The following is a 26,187-nucleotide window of genomic DNA, read 5'->3' on the forward strand; positions in this document are numbered from 1 at the left end:
ATAATGGGATCGTGTAGGGGGATGGGCTTAGATTAGTTCACTGGTCCATCCACATCATCGCAATGAGCAAAAAAGCACACCGTTGTCTCTACTTCACAGGAGGCTAAGGCAATTGCGTGTGCCCACAAGGGCAACTTTCATTGATGTACCACAGAAAGCATCCTATCTGGATGCATATCACAGCACGGTTCCTCCAGCAAAACAATCCCTAATTATTATGGCTCCTGCCTTTCTTCTTCCAGGCAGAATTGGTTCTGCTTTGTCATAACTAATTTGGGAGAAAATCCACGCTCAGTCTAAGTTAATTCTTCCAACAATTCAGATACCATGGAATACTGAGCAATGAGTTGGTGTGTGAGAAAAAGAGAGAGAGAGAGAGGGAGAGGGAGAGGGAGAGAGAGAGAGAGAGAGAGCCAGAGAGGTTGGGGGGTGGGGGAGGAAGAGAGAGCGCGCGAGAGAGAGAGACAGCGCGAGAGAGAGAGACAGCGCGAGAGAGAGAGACAGCGCGAGAGAGAGAGACAGCGCGAGAGAGAGAGACAGCGCGAGAGAGAGAGCGAGAGAGAGCGAGCGCGAGACAGAGAGAGAGAGAGCGAGACAGAGAGATGGGCGATGAGGGAGAGAGGGAGAGACAGACAGACAGAATAGGTGACAGAATGTGAGTGTGTGAGCGCCTGCATCAGACAGTGAGAGAGATGTTGCTGAGGTGGAGATAGTTGAGAGTGTCGATCACCAACAATCTCTCCTGGTCCACCCAGATCGTCGCAATGGGCAAAAAAGCACACCAAATGTCTCTATTTCCCCAGCAGGCTAAGGTAATTTGGAGTGTCCGCAAGGTCAACTTTCATTCATGTACCAGAGAAAGCATCCTATCTGGATGCATGTCACAGCATGGTTTGGCAACAGCTCTTCCTAAGATCACAAGAAACTGCAGAGTCATGAACACAGCATAGTCCATCATGCAAACCAGCCTTCCATTCGTTGATTCCACCTCTACTTCCCGCTGCCTCGGGAAAGAAACTGACATAATCAAAGGCCCTTCTCACCCGCCAATTACACTCTCTTCTCCCTTTTTCTGAAGGGAAGATGTAAAAAAAGTTTGTATACATGCGTGAAAAGATTCAAGAACAGCTTCTTCACTGCTGTTATTGGACATCTGAATAGGACACTGAAAAGCTTAAATCTAATTTTGATCTTGCTCTCTGTGCATCTTCTCTGTAGCTGTCACTATGTTCCGTTTCACTCATGCGCCTTGTTTGATATCACCTGTCTATACTGCATGCAGAAGAAAACTTTACACTGTACCTGGGCACATGTGACAATTATGACTCAAATCAAGATAATAAAATGTGAGGCTGGATGAACACAGCAGGCCAAGCAGCATCTCAGGAGCACAAAAGCTGACGTTTCGGGCCAAGACCCTTCATCAGAGATGCTGCTTGGCCTGCTGTGTTCATCCAGCCTCACATTTTATTATCTTGGATTCTCCAGCATCTGCAGCTCCCATTATCTCTGACTCAAATCAAATTGACTGTGTGCAAGAGAGAGGTGAGCATATGATTGTGCTCAAGAGTGCAAAGACAGTGCATGAAAGTGTGTGTGTGCGCACGACAGAATGTGTGTGCCAGTGACTGTGCTTGAGAGTGTGTGAAAGGGAGTTAGCACAAGAAGGGAGTGTTACAGCATGCATGAGGGAGTGAGTGTGTCTGTAAGTGTGAGTGAGCTTGACAGCAAGTGAATTTGCAAACCTAAGTGTGTGAGGGAGAGATTTGTGGTAGTATGTGTGTACTTGAGAGTGAGAGCATTGGCAAAAGATCCTGCAACAGTGCATGCAAGTGTGCCACAGAATGTGTGCAAGACCGTGTACGACTGTGTGACGGTATGGAGTATGAATGAGTGAGAATGTGACAGAGTGTGTTCGTGAGAGACTGTGTTCCTGACTTTTTTTGTGTGTGTGTGTAGTGTGTTTGTGCATGAGGGACAGAATATGCATGTGCAACATAGTGTGACTGTGAACCTCTGTTGGTGCCTGTGAGTGAAGTGATGGGGGAGAACAGGGAGAGGAGAGATAAAGACAGAGAGAGAGAGAGACAGAGAGAGAGAGAGCGCATGAGAGAGAGAGAGAGAGTGCATGAGAGAGAGAGAGAGAGAGAGCGCATGAGAGAGAGATGAGATGAGGAATTAGAAATGATGGGTGGTCAATACCTGGAGGGAAAAAAGAACAGTGTGTGAGTGTTAAGAGAAGCCGCTGGATGTAATATGGAGGCTATTGTTTTTTTTATTGTACTAAATGAAAAGCAAGTGTCACCTCTCAGTGTTGGGGGACAGGGGATGTGCATTAGAGAAGGAGATATCGTCAGCCTTGTCAGAGACAGCAGACAAGTTGCAAATGCATAGAAACTGACATTAAAGCTTTCTTATCAATGTGTAAAGAGGTGAGACAAATCTGACGAGTCAATATTGTACCTTTGCGCTCAGTAAAATCATGGAATCATGAATCAGAGAACCCTTACAGTGTGGAAACAGGTCGGTCAGCCCAACATGTCCACACTGCCCCTCACAGCATCCCACCCAGACCCATCCACCTATAACTCACCTAACCTACACATCACTGAACACCGTGGGAAATTTAGCACGGCCAATCCACCGACCTTGCACATCTTTTGACTGTGGGAGCAAACTCGAGCACCCGGAGAAAACCCATGCAGGCACATAGAGAATGTGCAAACTCCACACAGAAAGTCACCAAAGGGTGGAATTGAGACAGTGGTGTTAACCAGAGCCACTGTGCTCTATATTATGCGAATTCAGCTGCAAGCATTTTTTTTTAAAGAAGGGAAACTTACCATCGTCACAGGATTAGAGTGGTTTCAATCTTCTATCAGCTTTGAGAACCTTATCCATATCTGCCTTCACAAGGGCAAGGTGATGGTAATGGTGTGAGACCGGTTAGTGTGCAGCAGCTCGCCGTGCAAAACATTAACGGCACTTTCATTGCTTTTTTCCTAGGGGCATAACAGAAAGACAAGAACATGAAAAAATCCTGAAATCTTTCTCCAATTTCAATCTCAAAGGGACCATCCGTTCCTCAAAAGTCATAACCAAACTGAACATGGGCCTCCTGCAGTGCCACAAATGATGCCACCCCAAAGTTGCAGGAACAGCAACTCATATATTCCGCTTGGGAACCCTGCAGCACAATGGACGTGGCTGACAGCTCTGTCAACCACGAATGCAAGGAATGCTCAGTTGAGGAAGAATGCAGACATTTCGGAATCCCTCCAGCAGAAGATGATATCATTAGAACAAATGGATCTGTCTGGACAGTCCTGTTTGTAGATTTTGGGAAGTAAGACTCTATTGTTTGTCATCAAGGATATGGTTGAGTGATCATATTCAGACTGAAGAGACCAAGAATGTGAGGCTGGAGAACGGGTGCAGAACCATGCCTCTCGGAATTCCTGTGCGTGTCTATGCTTGGCTTGGGCTACTACGGTTACCTTGTCGCAGTGTCCTCTGAGAGGCGTGATTCTCCACCCATAATGCAACCAACAAACAGATACAATTGGACCCCCACACACAAACCCATACAGATCAAAACCGGAAATGACAGTACTCATGGTAACAGACTGGACAGTGTCAATTCCAGACAGAGTAGAATAACATCGTTTCATTGGAGGCTGTACCGATGATGTCACCGATTATGGTGACGAAACGTCTGAATGAGAAGAAGCCAGCTCGGCGAGCAAGTCAACAACCTCAATCAGAGAACTGGCTGTTTTGAACTACCTTGTTCAAGAGTTTCAGTTTTGATTTTGAATGTTAAATCTCGCTCCCACATCGGGATGGAGGATTACTGTTAACAGCTGCATTCTAACTAATTCATATCGAATCATTATTGTTTTGACCAGTCTTCGGGTCAGGCTCCCTCGGTGACTGAGTCTCCCAAATTGTTAAGTTCCCTCGTGAAAGACTCCCCTTCTTTACACACCCAACTAGATCTACCTCAGTTGGTATGAATTAAGCTGACTAAAAAGGATCTTTGCCTTGTGGATACCTTCCTATGTTTCAGAAGGAGTCAAGATAGCTCAGGGTGACACGGTGACTCAGTAGTTAGTCATGCTACCTCACAGCACCAGGGACCCGAGTTCCATTCCAGCCTCGGATGACTGTCTGTGTGGAGTTTGCACATTCTCCCCTTGTCTGTGTGGGTTTCTGCTGGGTGCTCTGGTTTCCTCCCACAGTCCAGAGATGTGCAGGTTAGGTGGATTGGCAATGCTGAATTACCCACAGTGCCCACGGATGTCTAGGTTAGGTACATTAGCCATGGGAAATGCAGGCTGACAGGGATAGAGTAGGGGAATGGGGATGGGTCTAGGTGGGATGCTCTTTGGAGGGTTGCTGTGGGCTTGTTGAACTGAGTGGCCTGTTTCCACACTGGGGATTCTATAAAACTAGCTTCTCCTGAACTCGTGAGAGAGTGAGTTTTATCAATTGCTAAATGCAAGAAGTCATAAGGCACCACAAATATGCACAAGTTAGAAACAAGAAATTAGCTCAAAAACCATAAAAGTTAAGAGGGATACGGATACTTCAGCCTTTGGATTGTTTGTGAAGAATAGAAAGTGGGATGTTGTGGCCACTAAGTTGGGCGATGCCCGTAATGTTGATATGAATTCAGCAGTTAATTTTGAGATTCTTGTTGAAATTCTTTTGACCTTGTTTCCCTTTTGACATTGCCCAGGTTTGCAGAGCTCAGAGCAAGAGATTTTCTTTTCTTCTTACCTGCAGCATAGAGCGATGAAACGGCTGTCCCAGAGCCGTGACCTCCGCAACTCCTGAGACCACACGAGCACATTCGCCCAGGAATACACACGGACTGATACGAAAGAACTATCGGGATAACAATACTCAGCGTGCTACTGGAAAAGACAGCATGTACAAACAGAAAACAGCTGTAAATAGTGTCAAGAGGTGAAATCAAGTGATAAAGCTAAATTCATGGCTCTTTGCTTGCGTGCTCATTGTATTCAGAACAAAATCAACAAATTAATAGCACATTTCTAGGTTGACGGGCATGATTTTATAGCTATTACAAAGACATGGTTACAAGGAGATCAACACTGGAGCTAAGTGCGCAGGGCTATACGGCATTCCAAAAAGACAGGCAGGAGGGAAAGTGACTGTAAGCAAAGAAATTAGTATGAGAGCAAGAAACGATCTTGGATCGGAAGATCTAGAAACCAATTTTATTTATTTGTTAATGGGAGGAGGACATCCCGAGCTACGCAGTGTTTATTGTCCATCCCTAATTGCCCAGGGGACAGTTCAAAGTCAATCATATTGCTGTGGGTCTGCAGTCACATGTAGGCCAGATCATGTAAGGGTGGCAGTTTCCTTCCCGAAAGCACATCAGTGAACCAGGTGAGTTTTTCTGACATTTGGCAATGAATTCATGGTCATCATTATATTCTTAATTCATGATTTTCTTTTATATTGAATTCAAATTCCACCATCTGCTGTGCTGGGATTTGAACACAGGTCCCCAGAATGTTATCTCAGTCTCTGAATTAACAGTCCAGCAATAATACCTCTCGGCCATTTCCTCCCCCATCGTGGAACAAGAAAGCCTGTAGCTGACTCCCACTTGGGAAAAACAGTGAAGCAGGAGCTTCTTAAATGGGCGATCGCATCTCCTTACATTTTAAGACAGCCATGGATAATCAGGACCTTGTGGGAAGGGACGAAATTGGGGGAGGGAAAATTACATCAGTGTTAGGTAGGAGCTGAGCAGTATTAATTGGGAGGAGCTTTTATTGAACAAGTCAACATTTGATACGTGGGAGTTATTTAAAGACCTACTGATCAGCGTTCAGAACTGGCCTATTCCAGGGAAGGAGGAATGACAAGGATGGCAATCTAAGGACATACGGACATAAGAAATAAAACAGGAGTAGGCCATCTGTCTCTACCAGCTCGTTCCGCTGATCTTTTTTGCGGACTCAGCTCCACTTACCCTCCCATTCACCATAACCCTCAATTCCTTTCCTGTTCAAAGATCTATCTGTTTTGGCTTTCAAAACATTCAACAAGGGAACCTCAACTGTTTCAGTGGGCAGAGAATTCCACAGATTCACAACCCTTTGGATAAAGAAGCTCATCCTCAACTCAGTTTTAAATCTGATCACACTTATTTTGAGGCTGTGCCCCCAAGTTGGAATTTCGCCCATCAGTGGAAACAATTTCCGATACATTTGTTTCATAATTTTAAAAGTTTCTTTTAGATCACCCCTCATTCTTCTAAATTCCAGTGACTGCAATCGGAGTCTACTCAATCTCTCCCCATACAGCAACATTTTTAATTCTGGAATCAACCTCGTGAACCTCCTTCGCACCCACTCCAGTGCCAGTACATCCTTTCTCAAGTGAGGAGACTAAAACTGTACAAACTACTCCACACCAAGCCTCACCAGCACCCTATACAACTGTATACACCCATTTCCAAAAGTCACTGCATCCCATTTCCCTCAATCACTGCATCCCATTTCCCTCAGTCAGTGCATCCCATTTCACTCAGTCAGTGCATCCCATTTGTATCAGACACTGCATTCAATCTCCATCAGTCACTGCACCTCACTTCACTCATTCACTGCATCCCACTTCACACAATCATTGCAGCTCACTTCACTCATTCACTGCATCCCATTTCCCACAGTCACTGCATCCCATTTCCCACAGTCACTGCATCCCATTTCACGCAGACACTGCATCCCATTTCACGCAGACACTGCATCCCATTTCACGCAGACACTGCATCCCATTTCACGCAGACACTGCATCCCATTTCACGCAGACACTGCATCCCATGTCACGCAGACACTGCATCACATGTCACGCAGACACTGCATCACATGTCACGCAGTCACTGCATCACATTTCACGCAGTCACTGCATCACACTTCACGCAGTCACGGCATCACACTTCACGGAGTCACTGCATCCTATTTCACGCAGTCACTGCATCCCATTTCACACAGTCACTGCATCCCGTTTCTCATCTGACGCTTCATTCAAGTTCCGTCAGGTACTGCATCCTATTTCACTCAGCCACTGCATCCCATTTCACTCAGCCACTGCATCCCACATCACTCAGCCACTGCATCCCACATCACTCAGCCACTGCATCCCACATCACTCAGCCACTGCATCCCATTTCACTCAATCACTGCCTCCCATTTTCCTCAGTCACTGCAACCCATTTCCCACAGTCACTGCGTCTCCTTTCCCTCAGTCACCGCATCCCATTTCACTCAGTCAGCGCATCCCATTTCGCTCAGTCACTGAATCCCATTTAACTGAGACAGTGAATCTCATTGAACTGAGACGGTGCATCCCATTACCCTCAGTCACAGCATTCCATTTCCCACAGTCACTTCATCTCCTTTCCCTCAGTCAATGCATCTCCTTTCCCTCAGTCAATGCATCTCATTTCCCTCAGTCAATGCATCTCATTTCCCTCAGTCAATGCATCTCATTTCCCTCAGTCACTGCATCCCATTTCCATCAGTCACTGCATCCCATGACCGTCGGTCCCTGAATCCCATTTCACTCAGTCACTGCATCCCATTTCACTCAGTCACTGTATCACATTTCACTCAGTGACTGTATCCCATTTCACTCAATCACTGCCTCCCATTTTCCTCAGTCACTGCATCTCCTTTCCCTCAGTCACAGCATCCCATTTCACTCAGTCAGCGCATCCCATTTCCCTCAGTCACTGCATCCCATTTCACTCAGCCACTGCTTCCCATTTCACTCAGCCACTGCATCCCATTTCACTCAGTCACAGCATTCCGTTTGACTCAGTCACTAGATGCTATTTAACGGAGACACTGAATCCTATTCAACTGAGAGAGTGCATCCTATTTCACTCAGTCACTGCGTCCCATTACCCTCAGTCACTGCATCCCATTTCACTCAGTCACTGCATCCCATTTAACTGAGACAGTGAATCTCATTGAACTGAGACAGTGCATCCCATTTCCCTCAGTCACAGCATCTCCTTCAACTCAGTCACAAAATCCCCTTTCACTCATTCACAGCTTCCCATTTCACTCATTCACAGCTTCCCATTTCACTCAGTCACTGCAACCAATTTCCCTCAGTCACTGCAACCCATTTCAAAGAGTCACTGCACCCCATGTCACTCAGTCACTGCAGCCCATTTCACTAATTCACAGCTTCCCATTTCACTCATTCACAGCTTCCCATTTCCCTCAGTCACAGCTTCCCATTTCCCTCAGTCACTGCATCCCATTTCCCTCAGTCACTGCATCCCATTTCCCTCAGCCAGTGCATCCCATTTCACTCACCCAGTGCATCCAATTTCCCTACATCAGTGCATCTCATTTCCCTCAGTCACTGCATCTCATTTCATTCAGTCACTGCATCCCATTTCCATCAGTCACGGCATCCCATTTCACTCATTCACAGCTTCCCATTTCACTCAGTCACTGCATGCCATTTCCCACAGTGATGGCATCTCCTTTCCATCAGTCAACGCATCACAGTTCCCTCAGTCACTGCATCCCATTTCACTCAGTGACTGCATCCCATTTCACTCAGTGACTGCATCCCATTTCACTCAATCACTGCCTCCCATTTCCCTCAGTCACTGCATCCCATTTCACTCAGCCACTGCATCCCATTTCAATCAGCCACTGCTTCCCATTTCACTCAGCCACTGCTTCCCATTTCACTCAGTCAGCGCATCCCATTTCCCTCAGTCACTGCATCCCATTTCACTCAGCCACTGCATCCCATTACAATCAGCCACTGCATCCCATTTCACTCAGTCAACGCATCACATTTCACTCAGTCACTGCATCCCATTTCATTCAGTCACAGAATCCATTTCCCCACAGTCTCCGCATCAGATTTCACAGAGACACGGTGTCCCATTTCACTTAGCCACTGCAACCCGTTACCCTCAGTCACAGCATCCCGTTTCCACAGTCACTGCATCTCCTTTCCCCAGGTCACTGCATTCCATCTCCATGGTCACTCGTACCCGTTTCATTCAATCACTGCCTCTCATTTCCATCACTCACTTCATCCCATTTCCAAAAGTCACTGCATCCTACTTCCCTCAGTAACTGCATCCCATTTCCCTCAGTCACTGCATCCCATTTCACTCATTCACAGCTTCCCATTTCACTCAGTCACCGCATGCCATTTCCAACAGTGTCGGCATCTCCTTTCCATCAGTCAACGCATCACATTTCACTCAGTCACTGCATCCCATTTCATTCAGTCACTGCATCCATTTCCCCACAGTCTCCGCATCACATTTCACAGAGACACGGCGTCCCATTTCAATTCGCCACTGCAACCCGTTACCCTCAGTCACTGCATCTCCTTTCCCCAAGTCACTGCATCCCATCTCCACGGTCACTTGCACCCATTTCATTCAATCACTGCCTCCCATTTCCATCACTCACTGCATCCCATTTCCCTCAGTCACTGCATCCCATTTCCCTCAGTCACTGCATCCCATTTCCCTCAGTCACTGCATCCCATTTCCCTCAGTCACTGCATCCCATTTGCATCAGACACAGCATTCAATCTCCATCAGTCACTGCACCTCACTTCACTCATTCACTGCATCCCACTTCACACAGTCATTGCAGCTCATTTCACGCAGTCACTGCATCCCATTTCACTCAGTCACTGCATCCCATTTCACGCAGTCACGGCATCACATTTCACGCAGTCACGGCATCCTATTTCACGCAGTCACTGCATCCCATTTCACACAGTCACTGCATCCCGTTTCTCATCTGACGCTTCATTCAAGTTCCGTCAGGTACTGCATCCCATTTCACTCAGCCACTGCATCCCATTTCACTCTGCCACTGCATCCCATTTCACTCAGCCACTGCATCCCACATCACTCAGCCACTGCATCCCATTTCACTCAATCACTGCCTCCCATTTTCCTCAGTCACTGCAACCCATTTCCCACAGTCACTGCGTCTCCTTTCCCTCAGTCACCGCATCCCATTTCACTCAGTCAGCGCATCCCATTTCCCTCAGTCACTGTATCCCATTTAACTGAGACAGTGAATCTCATTGAACTAAGACGGTGCATCCCATTACCCTCAGTCACAGCATTCCATTTCCCAAGGTCACTTCATCTCCTTTCCCTCAGTCACTTCATCTCCTTTCCCTCAGTCACTGCATGTCATTTCCCTCAGTCAATGCATCTCATTTCCCTCAGTCAATGCATCTCATTTCCCTCAGTCAATGCATCTCATTTCCCTCAGTCAATGCATCTCATTTCCCTCAGTCAATGCATCTCATTTCCCTCAGTCAATGCATCTCATTTCCCTCAGTCAATGCATCTCATTTCCCTCAGTCAATGCATCTCATTTCCCTCAGTCAATGCATCTCATTTCCCTCAGTCAATGCATCTCATTTCCCTCAGTCAATGCATCTCATTTCCCTCAGTCACTGCATTCCATTTCACTTAGCCACTGCATCCCATTTCCCTCAGCCACTGCATCCCATTTCCCTCAGTCACTGCATCCCATTTCACTCAGTCACTGCATCCCATTTCCCTCAGTCACTGCATCCCATTTCACTCAGCCACTGCCTCCCATTTCCCTCAGTCACTGCATCCCATTTCCCTCAGTCATTGCATCCCATTTCCCTCAGCCACTGCATCCCATTTCCCTCAGCCACTGCATCCCATTTCAATCAGCCACTGCTTCCCATTTCACTCAGCCGCTGCATCCCATTTCACTCAGTCACAGCATTCCATTTGACTCAGTCACTACATGCTATTTAACGGAGACAGTGAATCCTATTCAACTGAGAGAGTGCATCCTATTTCACTCAGTCACTGCGTCCCATTACCCTCAGTCACTGCATCCCATTTCACTCAGGCACTCCCTCCCAAATTCAGTCAGTCACTACCTCCCATTTCACTCAGTCACTGCATCACATTTCACTCAATCACTGCATCCCATTTCCCTCAGTCATTGCATCCCATTTCACTCAGTCACAGCAGCCCCTTTCACTCAGTCACTGCATCCCATTTCCCTCAGTCACTGCCTCCCTTTTCCCCGTGTCACTGCAATCCTTTCCTGCAGTCACTGCAACCCATTTCCCACAGTCACTGCATCGCATTTCACTCAGTCACTGCATCCCATTTAACTGAGACAGTGAATCTCATTGAACTGAGACAGTGCATCCCATTTCCCTCAGTCACAGCATCTCCTTTAACTCAGTCACAAAATCCCCTTTCACTCATTCACAGCTTCCCATTTCACTCATTCACAGCTTCCCATTTCACTCAGTCACTGCAACCCATTTCCCACAGTCACTGTATCCCATTTCACAGAGTCACTGCACCCCATGTCACTCAGTCACTGCAGCCCATTTCACTCATTCACAGCTTCCCATTTCACTCATTCACAGCTTCCCATTTCACTCATTCACAGCTTCCCATTTCACTCATTCACTGCATCCCATTTCCCTCAGTCACTGCATCCCATTTCCCTCAGTCACTGCATCCTATTTCCCTCAGTCACTGCATCCCATTTCCTTCAGTGACTGCATCACATTTCCCTCAGTCACTGCATCACATTTCACTCACCCAGTGCATCCAATTTCCCGACATCAGTGCATCTCATTTCCCTCAGTCACTGCATCTCATTTCATTCAGTCACTGCATCCCATTTCCATCAGTCACGGCATCCCATTTCACTCATTCACAGCTTCCCATTTCACTCAGTCACTGCATGCCACTTCCCACAGTGACGGCATCTCCTTTCCATCAGTCAACGCATCACATTTTACTCAGTCACTGCATCCATTTCCCCACAGTCTCCGCATCACATTTCACAGAGACACGGCTTCCCATTTCACTTAGCCGCCTCAACCCGTTACCCTCAGTCACAGCATCCCGTTTCCACAGTCACTGCATCTCCTTTCCCCAAGTCACTGCATCCCATCTCCACGGTCACTTGCACCCATTTCATTCAATCACTGCCTCCCATTTCCAGCACTCACTGCATCCCGTTTCCAAAAGTCACTGCATCCTATTTCCCTCAGTAACTGCATCCCATTTCCCTCAGTCACTGCATCCCATTTCCCTCAGTCACTGCATCCCATTTCCCTCAGTCACTGCATCCCATTTCCCTCAGTCACTGCATCCCATTTCCCTCAGTCACTGCATCCCATTTCCCTCAGTCAGTGCGTCCCATTTCAATCAGTCAGTGCATCCCATTTGCATAAGACACTGCATTCAATCTCCATCAGTCACAGCATCACATTTCACACAGTCACTGCATCCCATTTCCCACAGACACTGCATCCCATTTCACACAGTCACAGCATCACATTTCACACAGTCACAGCATCACATTTCACACAGTCACAGCATCACATTTCACACAGTCACTTCATCTGGTTTCCCACAGTCACTGCATCCCATTTCCCACAGTCACTGCATCCCATTTCACGCAGTCACTGCATCCCATTTCACGCAGTCACTGCATCTCATTTCACGCAGTCACGGCATTCAATTTCCATCAGTCACTGCATTCAATTTCCATCAGTCACTGCAATGCATTCCACTCTGTTACTGCATCCCATTTCACTCAGTCACGGTGTCCCATTTCCCTAAGTCACTGCATCCCATTTCACGTAGACACTGCATCCCATTTCACGCAGTCACTGCATCACATTTCACGCAGTCACTGCATCACATTTCACGCAGTCACTGCATCACATTTCACGCAGTCACTGCATCACATTTCACTCAGTCACTGCATCTCCTTTCCATCAGTCACTGCATCTCCTTTCCATCAGTCACTGCATCTCACTTCACTCAGTCACTGCATCCCATTTCCCTCAGTCACTGCGTCCCATTTCACTCAGTCACTGCATCCCATTTCCCTCAGTCACTGCATCCCATTTCTCTCAGTCACTACATTCCATTCCCAAACAGTCATTGCATCCAATTTCACTCTCTCACTGCGTTCAATTTCCATCTGTCACTGCATCCCATTTCCCTCAGTCACGGCATCCCATTTCACTCAGTCACTGCATCCCATTTCCCTCAGTCACTGCATCCCATTTCCCTCAGTCACTGCATCCCATTTCCCTCAGTCACGGCATCCCATTTCACTCAGTCACTGCATCCCATTTCACTCAGTCACTGCATCCCATATCACTCAGTCACTGCATCTCACTTCGCTCCGTCACTGCATCCCATTTCCCACAGTCACTGCATCACATTTCACACAGTCACTTCATCTCGTTTCCCACAGTCACTGCATCCCATTTCCCGCAGTCACTGCATCCCATTTCACGCAGACACTGCATCCCATTTAACGCAGACACTGCATCACATTTCACGCAGTCACTGCATCACACTTCACGCAGTCACGGCATCACATTTCACGCAGTCACGGCATCACATTTCACGCAGTCACTGCATCACATTTCACGCAGTCACTGCATCACATTTCACGCAGTCACTGCATCCCATTTCCCTCAGTCACTGCATCCCATTTCCCTCAGTCACTGCATCCCATTTCTCTCAGTCACTGCATTCCATTCCCAGTCATTGCATCCAATTTCACTCTCTCACTGCATTCAATTTCCATCTGTCACTGCATCCCATTTCCCTCAGTCACAGCATCCCATTTCCCTCAGTCACTGCATCCCATTTCCCACAGTCACTGCATCACATTTCACACAGTCACTGCATCACATTTCACACAGTCACTTCATCTCGTAACCCACAGTCACTGCATCCCATTTCCCACAGTCACTGCATCCCATTTCACGCAGACACTGCATCCCATTTAACGCAGACACTGCATCACATTTAACGCAGACACTGCATCACATTTAACGCAGACACTGCATCACATTTCACGCAGACACTGCATCACATTTCACGCAGACACTGCATCACATTTCACGCAGACACTGCATCACATTTCACGCAGACACTGCATCACACTTCACGCAGTCACGGCATCACATTTCACGCAGTCACGGCATCACATTTCACGCAGTCACGGCATCACATTTCACGCAGACACTGCATCACATTTCACGCAGTCACTGCATCACATTTCACGCAGTCACTGCATCACATTTCACGCAGTCACGGCATCACATTTCACTCTGTCACTGCATCCTATTTCACACAGTCACTGCATCCCGTTTCTCATCTGACGCTTCATTCAAGTTCCGTCAGGTACTGCATCCCATTTCACTCAGCCACTGCATCCCATTTCACTCAGCCACTGCATCCCATTTCACTCAGCCACTGCATCCCATTTCACTCAGCCACTGCATCCCACATCACTCAGTCACTGCATCCCATTTCACTCAGTCACTGCATCCCATTTTCCTCAGTCACTGCAACCCATTTCCCACAGTCACTGCGTCTCCTTTCCCTCAGTCACCGCATCCCATTTCACTCGGTCAGCGCATCCCATTTCACTCAGTCAGCGCATCCCATTTAACTGAGACAGTGAATCTCATTGAACTGAGACGGTGCATCCCATTACCCTCAGTCACAGCATTCCATTTCCCACAGTCACTTCATCTCCTTTCCCTCAGTCACTGCATGTCATTTCCCTCAGTCACTGCATCTCATTTCCCTCAGTCACTGCATCTCATTTCCCTCAGTCACTGCATGTCATTTCCCTCAGTCAATGCATCTCATTTCCCTCAGTCAATGCATCTCATTTCCCTCAGTCAATGCATCTCATTTCCCTCAGTCAATGCATCTCATTTCCCTCAGCCACTGCATCCCATTTCCCTCAGCCACTGCATCCCATTTCCCTCAGTCACTGCATCCAATTTCCATCAGTCACTGCATCCCATGACCGTCGGTCCCTGAATCCCATTTCACTCAGTCACTGCATCCCATTTCACTCAGTCACTGCATCACATTTCACTCAGTGACTGCATCCCATTTCACTCAATCACTGCCTCCCATTTTCCTCAGTCACTGCAACCCATTTCCCACAGTCACTGCGTCTCCTTTCCCTCAGTCACAGCATCCCATTTCACTCAGTCAGCGCATCCCATTTCCCTCAGTCACTGCTTCCCATTTCACTCAGCCACTGCTTCCCATTTCACTCAGCCACTGCTTCCCATTTCACTCAGTCACAGCATTCCATTTGACTCAGTCACTACATGCTATTTAACGGAGACAGTGAATCCTATCCAACTGAGACAGTGCATCCCATTTCCCTCAGTCACAGCATCTCCTTTAACTCAGTCACAAAATCCCCTTTCACTCATTCACAGCTTCCCATTTCACTCATTCACAGCTACCCATTTCACTCAGTCACTGCAACCCATTTCACAGAGTCACTGCACCCCATGTCACTCAATCACTGCAGCCCATTTCACTCATTCACAGCTTCCCATTTCACTCATTCACAGCTTCCCATTTCCCTCAGTCACTGCATCCCATTTCCTTCAGTGACTGCATCCCATTTCTCTCACCAGTGCATCCCATTTCACTCAGTGACTGCATCACATTTCACTCACCCAGTGCATCCAATTTCCCTACATCAGTGCATCTCATTTCCCTCAGTCACTGCATCTCATTTCATTCAGTCACTGCATCCCATTTAGCTCAGTCACTGCATCCCATTTCCATCAGTCACTGCATCCCATTTCCATCAGTCACTGCACCCCATGTCACTCAGTCACTGCAGCCCATTTCACTCATTCACAGCTTCCCATTTCACTCATTCACAGCTTCCCATTTCACTCATTCACTGCATCCCATTTCCCTCAGTCACTGCATCCCATTTCCCTCAGTCACTGCATCCCATTTCCTTCAGTGACTGCATCACATTTCCCTCAGTCACTGCATCACATTTCACTCACCCAGTGCATCCAATTTCCCGACATCAGTGCATCTCATTTCCCTCAGTCACTGCATCCCATTTCATTCAGTCACTGCATCCCATTTCCATCAGTCACGGCATCCCATTTCACTCATTCACAGCTTCCCATTTCACTCAGTCACTGCATGCCACTTCCCACAGTGACGGCATCTCCTTTCCATCAGTCAACGCATCACATTTTACTCAGTCACTGCATCCATTTCCCCACAGTCTCCGCATCACATTTCACAGAGACACGGCTTCCCATTTCACTTAGCCGCCTCAACCCGTTACCCTCAGTCACAGCATCCCGTTTCCACAGTCACTGCATCTCCTTTCCCCAAGTCACTGCATCCCATCTCCACGGTCACTTGCACCCATTTCATTCAATCACTGCCTCCCATTTCCAGCACTCACTGCATCCCGTTTCCAAAAGTCACTGCATCCTATTTCCCTCAGTCACTGCATCCCATTTCACTCAGTCACTGCATCCCATTTCCCTCAGTCACTGCATCCCATTTCCCTCAGTCACTGCATCCCATTTCCCTCAGTCACTGCATCCCATTTCCCTCAGTCACTGCATCCCATTTCCCTCAGTCACTGCATCCCATTTCCCTCAGTCAGTGCGTCCCATTTCAATCAGTCAGTGCATCCCATTTGCATAAGACACTGCATTCAATCTCCATCAGTCACAGCATCACATTTCACACAGTCACTGCATCCCATTTCCCACAGACACTGCATCCCATTTCACACAGTCACAGCATCACATTTCACACAGTCACAGCATCACATTTCACACAGTCACAGCATCACATTTCACACAGTCACAGCATCACATTTCACACAGTCACTGCATCCCATTTCCCACAGTCACTGCATCCCATTTCCCGCAGTCTCTGCATCCCATTTCCCGCAGTCACTGCATCCCATTTCACGCAGTCACTGCATCTCATTTCACGCAGTCACGGCATTCAATTTCCATCAGTCACTGCATTCAATTTCCATCAGTCACTGCAATGCATTCCACTCTGTTACTGCATCCCATTTCACTCAGTCACGGTGTCCCATTTCCCTAAGTCACTGCATCCCATTTCACGTAGACACTGCATCCCATTTCACGCAGTCACTGCATCACATTTCACGCAGTCACTGCATCACATTTCACGCAGTCACTGCATCACATTTCACTCAGTCACTGCATCTCCTTTCCATCAGTCACTGCATCTCCTTTCCATCAGTCACTGCATCTCACTTCACTCAGTCACTGCATCCCATTTCCCTCAGTCACTGCGTCCCATTTCACTCAGTCACTGCATCCCATTTCCCTCAGTCACTGCATCCCATTTCTCTCAGTCACTACATTCCATTCCCAAACAGTCATTGCATCCAATTTCACTCTCTCACTGCATTCAATTTCCATCTGTCACTGCATCCCATTTCCCTCAGTCACGGCATCCCATTTCCCTCAGTCACGGCATCCCATTTCACTCAGTCACTGCATCCCATATCACTCAGTCACTGCATCCCATATCACTCAGTCACTGCATCTCACTTCACTCCGTCACTGCATCCCATTTCCCACAGTCACTGCATCACATTTCACACAGTCACTTCATCTCGTAACCCACAGTCACTGCATCCCATTTCCCACAGTCACTGCATCCCATTTCACGCAGACACTGCATCCCATTTCACGCAGACACTGCATCCCATTTAACGCAGACACTGCATCACATTTAACGCAGACACTGCATCACATTTAACGCAGACACTGCATCACATTTCACGCAGACACTGCATCACATTTCACGCAGACACTGCATCACATTTCACGCAGACACTGCATCACACTTCACGCAGTCACGGCATCACATTTCACGCAGTCACGGCATCACATTTCACGCAGACACTGCATCACATTTCACGCAGTCACTGCATCACATTTCACGCAGTCACTGCATCACATTTCACGCAGTCACGGCATCACATTTCACTCTGTCACTGCATCCTATTTCACACAGTCACTGCATCCCGTTTCTCATCTGACGCTTCATTCAAGTTCCGTCAGGTACTGCATCCCATTTCACTCAGCCACTGCATCCCATTTCACTCAGCCACTGCATCCCATTTCACTCAGCCACTGCATCCCATTTCACTCAGCCACTGCATCCCACATCACTCAGTCACTGCATCCCATTTCACTCAGTCACTGCATCCCATTTTCCTCAGTCACTGCAACCCATTTCCCACAGTCACTGCGTCTCCTTTCCCTCAGTCACCGCATCCCATTTCACTCGGTCAGCGCATCCCATTTCACTCAGTCAGCGCATCCCATTTAACTGAGACAGTGAATCTCATTGAACTGAGACGGTGCATCCCATTACCCTCAGTCACAGCATTCCATTTCCCACAGTCACTTCATCTCCTTTCCCTCAGTCACTGCATCTCATTTCCCTCAGTCACTGCATCTCATTTCCCTCAGTCACTGCATCTCATTTCCCTCAGTCACTGCATCTCATTTCCCTCAGTCAATGCATCTCATTTCCCTCAGTCAATGCATCTCATTTCCCTCAGTCAATGCATCTCATTTCCCTCAGTCAATGCATCCCATTTCCCTCAGTCACGGCATCCCATTTCACTCAGTCACTGCATCCCATTTCCCTCAGTCACTGCATCCCATTTCCCTCAGTCACTGCATCCCATTTCCCTCAGTCACGGCATCCCATTTCACTCAGTCACTGCATCCCATTTCACTCAGTCACTGCATCCCATTTCACTCAGTCACTGCATCCCATATCACTCAGTCACTGCATCTCACTTCACTCCGTCACTGCATCCCATTTCCCACAGTCACTGCATCACATTTCACACAGTCACTTCATCTCGTTTCCCACAGTCACTGCATCCCATTTCCCGCAGTCACTGCATCCCATTTCACGCAGACACTGCATCCCATTTAACGCAGACACTGCATCACATTTCACGCAGTCACTGCATCACACTTCACGCAGTCACGGCATCACATTTCACGCAGTCACGGCATCACATTTCACGCAGTCACTGCATCACATTTCACGCAGTCACTGCATCACATTTCACGCAGTCACTGCATCCCATTTCCCTCAGTCACTGCGTCCCATTTCACTCAGTCACTGCATCCCATTTCCCTCAGTCACTGCATCCCATTTCTCTCAGTCACTACATTCCATTCCCAAACAGTCATTGCATCCAATTTCACTCTCTCACTGCATTCAATTTCCATCTGTCACTGCATCCCATTTCCCTCAGTCACGGCATCCCATTTCCCTCAGTCACGGCATCCCATTTCACTCAGTCACTGCATCCCATATCACTCAGTCACTGCATCCCATATCACTCAGTCACTGCATCTCACTTCACTCCGTCACTGCATCCCATTTCCCACAGTCACTGCATCACATTTCACACAGTCACTTCATCTCGTAACCCACAGTCACTGCATCCCATTTCCCACAGTCACTGCATCCCATTTCACGCAGACACTGCATCCCATTTCACGCAGACACTGCATCCCATTTCACGCAGACACTGCATCACATTTAACGCAGACACTGCATCACATTTCACGCAGACACTGCATCACATTTCACGCAGACACTGCATCACATTTCACGCAGACACTGCATCACACTTCACGCAGTCACGGCATCACATTTCACGCAGTCACGGCATCACATTTCACGCAGTCACGGCATCACATTTCACGCAGACACTGCATCACATTTCACGCAGTCACTGCATCACATTTCACGCAGTCACTGCATCACATTTCACGCAGTCACGGCATCACATTTCACTCTGTCACTGCATCCTATTTCACACAGTCACTGCATCCCGTTTCTCATCTGACGCTTCATTCAAGTTCCGTCAGGTACTGCATCCCATTTCACTCAGCCACTGCATCCCATTTCACTCAGCCACTGCATCCCATTTCACTCAGCCACTGCATCCCATTTCACTCAGCCACTGCATCCCACATCACTCAGTCACTGCATCCCATTTCACTCAGTCACTGCATCCCATTTTCCTCAGTCACTGCAACCCATTTCCCACAGTCACTGCGTCTCCTTTCCCTCAGTCACCGCATCCCATTTCACTCGGTCAGCGCATCCCATTTCACTCAGTCAGCGCATCCCATTTAACTGAGACAGTGAATCTCATTGAACTGAGACGGTGCATCCCATTACCCTCAGTCACAGCATTCCATTTCCCACAGTCACTTCATCTCCTTTCCCTCAGTCACTGCATCTCATTTCCCTCAGTCACTGCATCTCATTTCCCTCAGTCACTGCATCTCATTTCCCTCAGTCACTGCATCTCATTTCCCTCAGTCAATGCATCTCATTTCCCTCAGTCAATGCATCTCATTTCCCTCAGCCACTGCATCCCATTTCCCTCAGCCACTGCATCCCATTTCCCTCAGTCACTGCATCCCATTTCACTCAGCCACTGCATCCCATTTCACTCAGTCACTGCATCCAATTTCCATCAGTCACTGCATCCCATGACCGTCGGTCCCTGAATCCCATTTCACTCAGTCACTGCATCCCATTTCACTCAGTCACTGCATCACATTTCACTCAGTGACTGCATCCCATTTCACTCAATCACTGCCTCCCATTTTCCTCAGTCACTGCAACCCATTTCCCACAGTCACTGCGTCTCCTTTCCCTCAGTCACAGCATCCCATTTCACTCAGTCAGCGCATCCCATTTCCCTCAGTCACTGCTTCCCATTTCACTCAGCCACTGCTTCCCATTTCACTCAGCCACTGCTTCCCATTTCACTCAGTCACAGCATTCCATTTGACTCAGTCACTACATGCTATTTAACGGAGACAGTGAATCCTATCCAACTGAGACAGTGCATCCCATTTCCCTCAGTCACAGCATCTCCTTTAACTCAGTCACAAAATCCCCTTTCACTCATTCACAGCTTCCCATTTCACTCATTCACAGCTTCCCATTTCACTCAGTCACTGCAACCCATTTCACAGAGTCACTGCACCCCATGTCACTCAATCACTGCAGCCCATTTCACTCATTCACAGCTTCCCATTTCACTCATTCACAGCTTCCCATTTCCCTCAGTCACTGCATCCCATTTCCTTCAGTGACTGCATCCCATTTCTCTCACCAGTGCATCCCATTTCACTCAGTGACTGCATCACATTTCACTCACCCAGTGCATCCAATTTCCCTACATCAGTGCATCTCATTTCCCTCAGTCACTGCATCTCATTTCATTCAGTCACTGCATCCCATTTAGCTCAGTCACTGCATCCCATTTCCATCAGTCACTGCATCCCATTTCCATCAGTCACTGCATGCCATTTCAAACAGTGACTGCATCCCATTTCCCTCAGTCACTGCATCCCATTTCACTCACCAGTGCATCCCATTTCACTCAGTGACTGCATCACATTTCACTCACCCAGTGCATCCAATTTCCCTACATCAGTGCATCTCATTTCCCTCAGTCACTGCATCTCATTTCATTCAGTCACTGCATCCCATTTAGCTCAGTCACTGCATCCCATTTCCATCAGTCACTGCATGCCATTTCAAACAGTGACTGCATCTCCTTTCCATCAGTCAACGCATCACATTTCACTCAGTCACTGCATCCCATTTCATTCAGTCACAGAATCCATTTCCCCACAGTCTCCGCATCAGATTTCACAGAGACACGGCGTCCCATTTCACTTAGCCACTGCAACCCGTTACCCTCAGTCACAGCATCCCGTTTCCACAGTCACTGCATCTCCTTTCCCCAGGTCACTGCATCCCATCTCCATGGTCACTCGTACCCGTTTCATTCAATCACTGCCTCCCATTTCCATCACTCACTGCCACCCATTTCCATCACTCACTGCATCCCATTTCCAAAAGTCACTGCATCCCATTTCCCTCAGTCACTGCATCCCATTTCCCTCACTCAGTGCATCCCATTTCCCTCACTCAGTGCATCCCATTTCCATCAGACACTGCATTCAATCTCCATCAGTCACTGCACCTCACTTCACTCATTCACTGCATCCCACTTCACACAGTCATTGCAGCTCATTTCACTCAGTCACTGCATCCCATTTCACTCAGTCACTGCATCCCATTTCACTCAGCCACTGCATCCCACATCACTCAGCCACTGCATCCCATTTCACTCAATCACTGCCTCCCATTTTCCTCAGTCACTGCAACCCATTTCCCACAGTCACTGCGTCTCCTTTCCCTCAGTCACCGCATCCCATTTCACTCAGTCAGCGCATCCCATTTCCCTCAGTCACTGTATCCCATTTAACTGAGACAGTGAATCTCATTGAACTGAGACGGTGCATCCCATTACCCTCAGTCACAGCATTCCATTTCCCATAGTCACTTCATCTCCTTTCCCTCAGTCACTTCATCTCCTTTCCCTCAGTCACTGCATGTCATTTCCCTCAGTCAATGCATCTCATTTCCCTCAGTCAATGCATCTCATTTCCCTCAGTCAATGCATCTCATTTCGATCAGTCAATGCATCTCATTTCCCTCAGTCAATGCATCTCATTTCCCTCAGTCACTGCATTCCATTTCACTTTGCCACTGCATCCCATTTCACTCAGCCACTGCATCCCATTTCCCTCAGTCACTGCATCCCATTTCCCTCAGTCACTGCATCCCATTTCCCTCAGCCACTGCATCCCATTTCCCTCAGCCACTGCATCCCATTTCAATCAGCCACTGCTTCCCATTTCACTCAGCCGCTGCATCCCATTTCACTCAGTCACAGCATTCCATTTGACTCAGTCACTACATGCTATTTAACGGAGACAGTGAATCCTATTCAACTGAGAGAGTGCATCCTATTTCACTCAGTCACTGCGTCCCATTACCCTCAGTCACTGCATCCCATTTCACTCAGGCACTCCCTCCCAAATTCAGTCAGTCACTACCTCCCATTTCACTCAGTCACTGCATCACATTTCACTCAATCACTGCATCCCATTTCCCTCAGTCATTGCATCCCATTTCACTCAGTCACAGCAGCCCCTTTCACTCAGTCACTGCATCCCATTTCCCTCAGTCACTGCCTCCCTTTTCCCCGTGTCACTGCAATCCTTTCCTGCAGTCACTGCAACCCATTTCCCGCAGTCACTGCATCGCATTTCACTCAGTCACTGCATCCCATTTAACTGAGACAGTGAATCTCATTGAACTGAGACAGTGCATCCCATTTCCCTCAGTCACAGCATCTCCTTTAACTCAGTCACAAAATCCCCTTTCACTCATTCACAGCTTCTCATTTCACGCATTCACAGCTTCCCATTTCACTCAGTCACTGCAACCCATTTCCCACAGTCACTGTATCCCATTTCACAGAGTCACTGCACCCCATGTCACTCAGTCACTGCAGCCCATTTCACTCATTCACAGCTTCCCATTTCACTCATTCACAGCTTCCCATTTCACTCAGTCACTGCATCCCATTTCCCTCAGTCACTGCATCCCATTTCCCTCAGTCACTGCATCCCATTTCCTTCAGTGACTGCATCCCATTTCCCTCAGTCACTGCATCACATTTCACTCAGTCACTGCATCACATTTCACTCACCCAGCGCATCCAATTTCCCGACATCAGTGCATCTCATTTCCCTCAGTCACTGCATCTCATTTCATTCAGTCACTGCATCCCATTTCCATCAGTCACGGCATCCCATTTCACTCATTCACAGCTTCCCATTTCACTCAGTCACTGCATGCCACTTCCCACAGTGACGGCATCTCCTTTCCATCAGTCAACGCATCACATTTCACTCAGTCACTGCATCCATTTCCCCACAGTCTCCGCATCACATTTCACAGAGACACGGCTTCCCATTTCACTTAGCCGCCTCAACCCGTTACCCTCAGTCACAGCATCCCGTTTCCACAGTCACTGCATCTCCTTTCCCCAAGTCACTGCATCCCATCTCCACGGTCACTTGCACCCATTTCATTCAATCACTGCCTCCCATTTCCAGCACTCACTGCATCCCGTTTCCACAAGTCACTGCATCCTATTTCCCTCAGTAACTGCATCCCATTTCCCTCAGTAACTGCATCCCATTTCCCTCAGTAACTGCATCCCATTTCCCTCAGTCACTGCATCCCATTTCCCTCAGTCACTGCATCCCATTTCCCTCAGTCACTGCATCCCATTTCCCTCAGTCACTGCATCCCATTTCCCTCAGTCACTGCATCCCATTTCCCTCAGTCAGTGCGTCCCATTTCAATCAGTCAGTGCATCCCATTTGCATAAGACACTGCATTCAATCTCCATCAGTCACAGCATCACATTTCACACAGTCACTGCATCCCATTTCACACAGTCACAGCATCACATTTCACACAGTCACAGCATCACATTTCACACAGTCACAGCATCACATTTCACACAGTCACTTCATCTGGTTTCCCACAGTCACTGCATCCCATTTCCCACAGTCACTGCATCCCATTTCCCGCAGTCACTGCATCCCATTTCACGCAGTCACTGCATCTCATTTCACGCAGTCACGGCATTCAATTTCCATCAGTCACTGCATTCAATTTCCATCAGTCACTGCAATGCATTCCACTCTGTTACTGCATCCCATTTCACTCAGTCACGGTGTCCCATTTCCCTAAGTCACTGCATCCCATTTCACGCAGACACTGCATCCCATTTCACGCAGTCACTGCATCACATTTCACGCAGTCACTGCATCACATTTCACGCAGACACTGCATCCCATTTAACGCAGTCACTGCATCACATTTCACGCAGTCACTGCATCACATTTCCCACAGTCACTGCATCCCATTTCACGCAGACACTGCATCCCATTTAACGCAGACACTGCATCACATTTCACGCAGTCACTGCATCACACTTCACGCAGTCACGGCATCACATTTCACGCAGTCACGGCATCACATTTCACGCAGTCACTGCATCACATTTCACGCAGTCACTGCATCACATTTCACGCAGTCACTGCATCACATTTCACTCAGTCACTGCATCACATTTCACTCAGTCACTGCATCTCCTTTCCATCAGTCACTGCATCTCCTTTCCATCAGTCACTGCATCCCACTTCACTCAGTCACTGCATCCCATTTCCCTCAGTCACTGCGTCCCATTTCACTCAGTCACTGCATCCCATTTCCCTCAATCACTGCATCCCATTTCTCTCAGTCACTACATTCCATTCCCAAACAGTCATTGCATCCAATTTCACTCTCTCACTGCATTCAATTTCCATCTGTCACTGCATCCCATTTCCCTCAGTCACTGCATCCCATTTCCCTCAGTCACGGCATCCCATTTCACTCAGTCACTGCATCCCATATCACTCAGTCACTGCATCTCACTTCACTCCGTCACTGCATCCCATTTCCCACAGTCACTGCTTCACATTTCACACAGTCACTTCATCTCGTTTCCCACAGTCACTTCATCTCGTTTCCCACAGTCACTGCATCCCATTTCACGCAGACACTGCATCCCATTTAACGCAGACACTGCATCACATTTCACGCAGACACTGCATCACATTTCACGCAGACACTGCATCACATTTCACGCAGACACTGCATCACACTTCACTCAGTCACGGCATCACATTTCACGCAGTCACGGCATCACATTTCACGCAGTCACGGCATCACATTTCACGCAGTCACTGCATCCCATTTCACGCAGACACTGCATCACATTTCACGCAGTCACTGCATCACATTTCACGCAGTCACGGCATCACATTTCACTCTGTCACTGCATCCTATTTCACACAGTCACTGCATCCCGTTTCTCATCTGACGCTTCATTCAAGTTCCGTCAGGTACTGCATCCCATTTCACTCAGCCACTGCATCCCATTTCACTCAGCCACTGCATCCCATTTCACTCAGCCACTGCATCCCATTTCACTCAGCCACTGCATCCCATTTCACTCAGCCACTGCATCCCATTTTCCTCAGTCACTGCAACCCATTTCCCACAGTCACTGCGTCTCCTTTCCCTCAGTCACCGCATCCCATTTCACTCAGTCAGCGCATCCCATTTCACTCAGTCAGCGCATCCCATTTAACTGAGACAGTGAATCTCATTGAACTGAGACGGTGCATCCCATTACCCTCAGTCACAGCATTCCATTTCCCACAGTCACTTCATCTCCTTTCCCTCAGTCACTGCATGTCATTTCCCTCAGT

General features: G+C 47.9%; 1 protein-coding gene across 5 annotated transcripts in view; it reads right to left on the reverse strand.

Moving 5' to 3' along the window:
- The window catches only part of LOC132208866 (utrophin-like), a 249,157-nt gene that overhangs the window by 182,622 nt on the left and 40,348 nt on the right, over positions 1-26,187 (reverse strand). For 2 of the 5 annotated variants that reach the window (XR_009444972.1, XR_009444971.1), the window contains exons 6-7: positions 4,783-4,916; positions 2,844-3,002 (exon numbers count right to left, since the gene is read on the reverse strand). The exons of 1 other annotated variant lie outside the window; for it this stretch is intronic. Coding sequence is in view for 2 of the 4 variants with exons in the window: in XM_059644179.1 (XP_059500162.1) it covers positions 4,783-4,855 (73 nt within the window). In the remaining 2 variants the exon portion in view is untranslated. Of the gene's footprint in view, positions 1-2,843; positions 3,003-4,782; positions 4,920-26,187 lie in introns of all 5 variants that reach the window. 2 more of the 5 variants (XM_059644179.1, XM_059644177.1) reach the window with 1 other exon arrangement.

This window comes from Stegostoma tigrinum, unplaced genomic scaffold, assembly GCF_030684315.1.
Source record: "Stegostoma tigrinum isolate sSteTig4 unplaced genomic scaffold, sSteTig4.hap1 scaffold_55, whole genome shotgun sequence".
NCBI lineage: Eukaryota > Metazoa > Chordata > Chondrichthyes > Orectolobiformes > Stegostomatidae > Stegostoma > Stegostoma tigrinum.